Here is an 8,865-nt window from a genome sequence, read left to right on the forward strand (position 1 = left end):
TTTCCAAAAGCTCCAGCACATCCTCTTCCTTAATATCTACATGCTCAAGCTTTTCAGTCCGCTGTGAGTCATCCCTACAATCACTAAGATCCTTTTCTGTAGTGAGTACTGAAGCAAAGTATTCATTCGGTACCTCTGCTGTCTCTTCTGGTTCCATACACACTTTTTCACTGTCAAACTTGATTGGTCCTATTCTCTCATATCTTATCCTATTGCTTTTCACATACTTGTAGAATGCCTTGGGGTTTTTCTTAATCCTGCTCGCCAAGGCCTTCTCATGGCCCCTTCTGGCTCTCCTAATTTCATTCTTTACTTTGTTCCTGCTAGCCTTATAATCTTCTAGATGTCTGTCATCACCTAGTTTTTTGAACCTTTTTCATAAGCTCTTCTTTTCTTCCTGACTAAATTTTCAACAGCCTTTGTACACCACGGTTCCTGTACCCTACCATCCTTTCCTTGTCTCATTTACTCTGCTACTCTGCAGATCCCCCTTGGGCACCTGCATACTCTCAACCAGAGTCACGTGAAACCATGGGAGCAGGTGGTGGATAGTCATATGAGCAGCTGGTGCATATCATAAGTCCAGGTTATGCACCACTGACGCCAGACGATGTCTGGAGTATTGATAATGGCTGGAGTTATCTGACTTGTAAACATATTGCCCAGAAGAACGCAATGACAAATCACTTCTGTAGAAAAATTTGCCAAGAGCAATCATGGTCAAGACTATAATCACCCGTGTCAAATGACACAGCACATAATGATGATGGTGATGATGATTGTTATTGTAACAATTTGCTATCTAGATACTGATATGTACACCAGATCTGCAAGGATTTCAAAATGTATCTTCCAATGTCACCTGTGAAAATATCTCACTGACCTCAGGTTGTAAAAGAATCATTTGGCTGTAAAGATAATCGACATAAATCTTTTTATTATAGGTGGAGTTTAAAGAATTGGGGGTGAAACTGCATGCTGCATGCCAGCATAGATTTTGCATGTGTTGTCATGGGCACACGTGTCATAGGTTTGCCACCCTTGCTTCCTTCAATCTAGGGAACCTGCCACAGCATTATATGTTCCTATCCTGAGTCCAGTCTCAGTTTAAACTCAAGCCCTCCAGACCTGGCAACATCCTTATGAATGCTTTCTCGACCCCCTCCAGCTCAATCATAAATATGGCACACAATATTCCAATGTTTCATAAATGTTTTGAACAGCTGTAATGTGATGCCCCAACTCTTCTACTTGATGTCCCATCCAGTAAGGGAAGGATGCCATATACTTCTTCACTATTTTGACTAACTATGTTACCATTTTCGCGGAACTATGAACTTGTATCCCTAGGTATCAATATTTAACAATACTCCCCAGGGACCTTCTATTCACTGTTTATGTCATGGCCTGGCTAACTTCCCAAAAGGCAAAACTTAAAACTTGCTTGAGTTTGTTACACCTACAGATTCAGCTTGCCATTTTAAATAAATTATTTCCTGACTGTTTCACTCTACAGAGCAGCCTTCCGATAGGTAATTAACATAAAAAATCTACAGCACAATACAGGCCCTTCGGCCCACAATGCTGTGCCGAACATGCTCTTACCTGAGAAATTACCCAAGGTTACTAATAGCCCTCTATTTTTCTGAGCGCCATATACCTGTCAAGGAGTCTTAAAAGACTCTATCCTATCTGCCTCCACCATTGTCGCTGGCAGCCCATTCCACGCACTCACCACTCTCTGCATAAAAAACTGAGCACAGTACTCCAAGTGGGGTCTGACCAGGGTCCTATATAGCTGCAACATTACCTCTCGGCTCCTAAACTCAATCCCACAATTGATGAAGGCCAATGCATCGTACACCTTCTTAACCACAGGGTCAATCTGCACAGCAGCCTTGAGTGTCCCATGGACTCGGACCCAAAGATTCCTCTGATTCTCCACACTGCCAAGAGTCTTACCATTAATACTATATTCTGTCATCATATTTGACCTACCAAAGTGAACCACCTCACACTGATCTGGGTTGAACTCCATCTATCACTTCTCAGCCCATTTTTGCATCCTATCAATGTCCCGCTATAACCTCTGACAGCCCTCCACACTATCCACAACACCCCCAACCTTTGTGTCATCAGCAAATTTACTAACCCATCCCTCCACTTCTTCATCCAGTTCATTTATAAAAATCACGAAGAGTAGGGGGTCCCAGAACAGATCCCTGAGGCACACCACCAGTCACCAAACTCCTTGAAGAATATGACCTGTCTACAACCATTCTTTGCGTTCTGTGGGCAAGTCAGTTCTGGATCCACATAGCAATTTGACAGACAAACAGACAGACGTGATTTATTGATCCCGAGGGAAGTTGGGTTTCGTTACAGTCGCACCAACCAAGAATAGTGTAGAAATATAGCAATATAAAATAATAAATAATTAAATAATAATAAGTTAATTATGCCAAGTGAAAATAAGTCCAGGACCAGCCTATTGGCTCAGGGTGTCTGACACTCCGAGGGAGGAGTTGTAAAGTTTGATGGCCACAGGCAGGAATGACTTCCTATGACGCTCAGTGTTGCATCTCGGTGGAATGAGTCTCTGGCTGAATGTACTCCTGTGCCTAACCAGTACATTATGGAGTGGATGGGAAACATTGTCCAAGATGGCATGCAGCTTGGACAGCATCCTCTTTTCAGACACCACCGTCAGAGAGTCCAGTTCCACCCCCACAACATCACTGGCCTTACGAATGAGTTTGTTGATTCTGTTGGTGTCTGCTACCCTCAGCCTGCTGCCCCAGCACACAACAGCAAACATGATAGCACTGGCCACCACAGACTTGTAGAACATCCTCAGCATCGTCCGGCAGATGTTAAAGGACCTCAGTCTCCTCAGGAAATAGAGACGGCTCTGACCCTTCTTGTGGACAGCCTCAGTGTTCTTTGACCAGTCCAGTTTATTGTCAATTTGTATCCCCAGGTATTTGTAATCCTCCACCATGTCCACACTGACCTCTTGGATGGAAATAGGGGTCACCGGTGCCTTAGCCCTCCTCAGGTCCACCACCAGCTCCTTAGTCTTTTTCACATTAGGCTGCAGATGATTCTGCTCACACCATGTGACAAAGTTTCCCACCGAGGCCCTGTACTCAGCCTCATCTCCCTTGCTGATGCACCCAACTATGGCAGAGTCATCAGAAAACTTCTGAAGATGGCAAGACTCTGTGCAGTAGTTGAAGTCCAAGGTGTAGATGGTGAAGAGAAAGGGAGACAGGACAGTCCCCTGTGGAGCCCCAGTGCTGCTGACCACTCCGTTTGACACACAGTGTTGCAAGCGCACGTACGGTGGTCTGCCAGTCAGGTAATCAGTAATCCATGACACCAGGAAAGCATCCACCTGCATCACTGTCAGCTTCTCCCCCAGCAGAGCAGGGCGGATGGTGTTGAACGCACTGGAGAAGTCAAAAAACATGACCCTCACAGTGCTCGCCGGCTTGTCCAGGTGGGCGTAGACACGGTTCAACAGGTTGACAATGGCATCCTCAACTCCTAGTCGAGGCTGGTAGGCGAACTGGAGGGGGTCTAAGTGTGGCCTAACCATAGGCCGGAGCTGCTCTAGAACAAGTCTCTCCAGGGTCTTCATGATGTGGGAGGTCAATGCCACCGGTCTGTAGTCATTGGAGCCACTGGGGCGCGGCATCTTCAGTATAGGAACGAGGCAGGATGTCTTCCACAGCACAGGAACCCTCTGGAGACTCAGGCTCAGGTTGAAGACATGGTGAAGTACTCCACATAGCTGGGGGGCACAGGCTTTGAGCACCCCGGGGCTGACACCATCCGGGCCTGCAGCCTTGCTTGGGTGGAGATGTTTCAGCTGTCTTCTCACCTGTTCAGCTGTGAAGCCCACCATGGTGGTTTCAGGTGGGGGAGGGGTGTAGTCATGAGAGCAGGGTGGGAGGCTGTGAGGAGGGGTAGGAGGGGAGAGTGGAGTATATGTTGTTTGGTGGCCGACAACAGATGAATCATGTGGGGGATGGGCAGGGGCCACAGTGTCAAATCTGTTGAAGAACAGGTTAAGTTCGTTGGCCCTGTCCACACTGCCTTCAGCTCCTCTGTTGCTAGTTTGCCGGAACCCAGTGATGGTCCTCATCCCACTCCAGGCCTCTCTCACTTTGTTCTTCTGGCGTTTCCACTCAAGCTTCCTCCTATACCTGTCTTTAGCCTCCCTGATCTTGGCTTTCAGGTCCCTCTGTATTGTCCTCAGTTCCTCCCTATTTCCATCTCTAAACACCCTCTTTTTAGCATTCAGGATGTCCTTAATGTCCTTTGTTACCCATGGCTTGTTATTTGAATAATAAAGACAGTTCTTGCCGGAACATTGCAGTCCACACAAAAGTTGATGTAACCAGTGATGCACTCTGTGAGCCCATCAATGTCCTCTCCATGTGGCTCACAGAGTGCCTGCCAGTCTGTCACCTCAAAACAACCCTGGATTTCCCCTTGGATCCCATACCACGTTACTTTCTCAATAAGCCTTGCATGGGGTACCTTGTCAAATGCCTTGCTAAAATCCATATACGCTGCATCTTCTGCTCTACCAACATCAATGTGTTTAGCCACATCCTCAAAAAATTTTATCATGGCATGACCTGCCTTTCACAAAGCCATGCTGACTATTCCTAATCATATTATGCCTCTCCAAATGTTCATAAATCCTGCCTCTCAGGATCTTCTCCATCAACTTACCAACCACTGAAGTAAGACTCACTGGTTTATAATTTCCCGGACTATCTCTACTACCTTTCTTGAACATCCAGAACCTCTTCTGCCCCCATTGATGATGCAAAGATCATCACCAGAGGGTCAGCAATCTCCTCCCTCACCTCCCACAGTAGCCTGGGGAACATCCTGTCCGGTCCTGGTGACTTATCCAATTTGATGCTTTCCAAAAGTTCCTGCACATCTTCTTTCTTAATATTTACATGCTCAAGCTTTTCAGTCCACTGTAAGTCAGGTTTAAAGTAGCAAAATGATCACTCCCTATGCACGTATATGTCCAAAAAGCGTAACTCCTAACTTGTGTTATCTATAAGTTTGTTGCGAATCATTTAGAAAAACTAGTTAATTTATTTGTTCAAAGGTTAATCAAACCTTTGAAAGGTTTCACTCATACTTGATCTTAAACTTTCATCAAAAATAGATTATTGAAAACTTAACATAACAATGGTCTTGTATTCCTGCACAGGAGCAAAACCCTAGATTTTTGAGCTCAAGTGCCTAGAGTGGAGTCGACCCTTCTGATTCAGCCAACTAAGACACAGATGACATAACATATTGGGCTTTATCATGGATATACAGTAACAGCAATGGAAACACTTCCACACAAGATTAAAAATTATTTTGTAGCCTACCTAATCCCTATATGAAGACAAATTTTCTTCAGTCAACTTCCACATGTTAAGAAGTGACATTTGATAGTTATTTGATAAAAACATTCAAGACGGTGAGGGAAGCTGATCAATGCCATTAGGAAGCTATTCCACTGGGAAGTTAATAGAACGTCAGCAAAGTGTATGGTATGAAGTCATTTTAGCACTTATTAAGGATGTTACATTTTGATTAAACATATTTTAAACAATTTAAACTAACTTATAGCAAGTTGGCCAAATTCAATTTCAAAAGCAAAGGTTAACACAATCTGCTATCCAATACATGGAAATTTTAAAAAAAGCTTTGTATGCTGAAAATCTGAAGAGTCTTTGATCTGAGATGTAAACTCTGTTTCTTTTTCTACAGATACGGTGAATGGGTGTTTCTCGGAATGGCAGGTGGTGACTAGTGGGGTGCCACAGGGCTCGGTATTGGGACCACAGCTGTTTACCATTTACGTTAACGATTTGGATGAAGGCATAGAAAATAACATCAGCAAATTTGCTGATGATACTAAGCTGGGTGGCAGTGTGACATGTGATGAGGATGTTAGGAGAATTCAGGGTGACTTGGATAGGCTGGGTGAGTGGGCAGATACTCGGCAGATGGCGTTTAATGTGAATAAGTGTGAGGTTATCCACTTTGGGAGTAAGAACAGGAAGGCAGATTATTATCTGAACGGTGTAGAGTTGGGTAAGGGAGTAATACAAAGAGATCTCGGAGTCCTTGTTCATCAGTCACTGAAGGTGAATGAGCAAGTGCAGCAGGCAGTGAAGAAGGCTAATGGAATGTTGGCCTTTATTACAAAGGGAATTGAGTACAAGAGCAAGGAAATCCTCTTGCATTTGTACGGAGCCCTGGTGAGACCACACCTGGAGTGTTGTGTACAGTTTTGGTCTCCTGGGTTAAGGAAGGACATCCTGGCTGTAGAGGAAGTGCAGCGTAGATTCACGAGGTTAATTCCTGGGATGCCTGGACTGTCTTACGCAGAGAGGTTAGAGAGACTGGGCTTGTACACGCTGGAATTAAGGAGATTGAGAGGGGATCTGATTGAAACATATAAGATTATTAAGGGATTGGACAAGATAGAGGCAGGAAATATGTTCCAGATGCTGGGAGAGTCCAGTACCAGAGGGCATGGTTTGAGAATAAGGGGTAGGTCATTTAGGACAGAGTTAAGGAAAAACTTCTTCTCCCAGAGAGTTGTGGGAGTCTGGAATGCACTGCTTCGGAAGGTAGTGGAGGCCAATTCTCTGGATGCTTTCAAGAAGGAGCTAGATAGGTATCTTATGGATAGGGGAATCAAGGGATATGGGGACAAGGCAGGAACCGGGTATTGATAGTAATTGATCAGCCATGATCTCAAAATGGCGGTGCAGGCTCGAAGGGCCGAATGGTCTACTTCTGCACCTATTGTCTATTGTCTATTGATACTTCCTGAAGTACTGAGCGTTTCCATAATTATCAGTTTAAAATCTTTTACCCATTATTTGTTCCACTGTAAATATGATTTTTAAGAAAAAAGTAATTATACTCATGAAAAGTCTTTCAGAAACACAATATTTATTCATAGTTTGATCCCTTTTCTACTGGCAGATCCAAATGGTCTTTAATTATAACACCATGAAAAACATTTAACATAACAGAATAGCAGATTCTTTAAACAGTCAAATCACTTACCACACACAATATTTTGAATATTTTTAGTTGGTCCTCTTTTGATAGTTTCTGTAAATTCATTATTTCTCAGTATTTTTCTCCGACACAAACACAAGTTGTCAAAACTGGTAAAAGGATTGCGGTTCTCCCTCTTTCTAAAACTCTCCTTACTCCTTTGCAGTCTACAAATCTGTTGATTTACATGGCATCATTTACTATGCAGGTTGAGATCAATGTCCCTATTATTATAAATGGTAGTTAAAATTTATTATATATGGTAATAAATCCCAACTGCAGGTTGTAAAACAATCAACAGGCTTACTGAAATTAAGTTAGTAATTAATAAATTAAGTTATTAAAGTAATTATTAAATTATGCCAACAAATGTGTTGGTATATTTTCTATAAATTAAATACCGTAGATGTCGGATTATAAGCCACTACTTTTTTCCCACATTTTGAACAGCTTTGAACACTGCGGCCTTTACTACGGTGCAGCTAATGCATGATTTTTTTTCATGCCGCCAAAAACATTTTGCCTCGTAACAGTAGACCAATAAAATTGATGAGTAGTTCACAGAGGTCCAATGAAATTGTACGATAAATCAAGCGCACTTTCACAATTAAATTATTGTAAATCAGTCATTTGTACTCACCCTCATCAACATGGAAAACACTCGAAGAAAAGCATTGTGCTGCCTTTATGGCAGTTATTTAGTTTATAATATTTTCGCTTAGTAATTCATTTGTTATTCTAGTTAAAGTTAGAAGTGTTTTAACTATATTTGTTTTCTGTACTACATCGCGGGATGCTATGACGTCACACCCGGTTTTGCTGCGTCTTGTGGGAAAAATACCGGTTTGCGATAAACGGGAAGGCGGGGGCGTGCGCATTACGCGAGCGGCATTAGATCTGAGCGAAACGCTGCTTTTAAGTTAAAGGCGATCAATAACTTTTCCTGGTAGGCTGCAGTATATATATTTTTTACCAGTCGTTAGGAGATATTGGAATGTTGTTCGTGCACTGTTCAGTAAAAAAGTATACGCAACGTAATTTGTGTGTTACCGATACGTATGTATATTTAAAAGTAGCCGTGTTACAGGCACGGTTCGAAAAAAAGCATTTGCAATATGTATTTGTTTATGTTACCATACGGATTTAATTAAAAGTTAAAAAATCCTCACGTGTAATATCTTTCTGTGTAAATATCTCATATTACAACGTGGGACACCTGCGGCCGAAAATCCGGTGCGGCCTAAAATCCGGTGCGGCTTGTACAAGTACAAAATTGATTTTCTTTCTAAAATTAGAGCCAGCGGCTTTTAATCAGGTGCGCTCTGTAGTGCGAAATCTACGGTAGTTTCAAATTTGGATGACTTCTCTATGAGCAGGAAATACACCTGATTTCTCATTTGAAACTCCATATCATGTGAATCTTTCATCCCCTGCTGTTTTGACTAACCCCATTGAAGCTCCAATGGCATAAGTTTTTAAAATAGCTCCATAAAATATAGTAATAAAAGATACTGCTATTGCATTTTAAAAAGTCCATGTCGGTAAAGAAAAATTTTGAGTGACTACAGATTAATATCCATTTCACTCTCAAGCATTCATATATTTTCAACTACCATGAGTCATTGGTACAAGGGGAGATTTGAAATGTTATTCCCCTAAGTTAAAATTTAATAATGATAAGTTAGCTTCAGTTTTAAAATTCAAAAAAAAGATTTAATTTTTTTTAAATTTTAGAAATTGTATTGTCTCCCATTTCATGAA

General features: G+C 42.3%; 1 protein-coding gene across 1 annotated transcript in view; it reads right to left on the minus strand.

The window, feature by feature from the left end:
• Window positions 1–7,316, minus strand: part of LOC140733649 (ectonucleotide pyrophosphatase/phosphodiesterase family member 3-like) — a 100,511-nt gene extending 93,195 nt beyond the window's left edge. Inside the window, exon 1 of the mRNA XM_073057263.1 lies at window positions 7,111–7,316. Within this exon, the coding sequence (XP_072913364.1) occupies window positions 7,111–7,170 (60 nt within the window). The 5' untranslated portion in view covers window positions 7,171–7,316. The remainder of the gene's footprint in view (window positions 1–7,110) is intronic.
• Between the last annotated feature and the right edge of the window lie 1,549 nt (window positions 7,317–8,865).

The sequence above is a fragment of the Hemitrygon akajei genome, chromosome 9 (genome assembly GCF_048418815.1).
Source record: "Hemitrygon akajei chromosome 9, sHemAka1.3, whole genome shotgun sequence".
In the NCBI taxonomy this organism is placed as follows: domain Eukaryota; kingdom Metazoa; phylum Chordata; class Chondrichthyes; order Myliobatiformes; family Dasyatidae; genus Hemitrygon; species Hemitrygon akajei.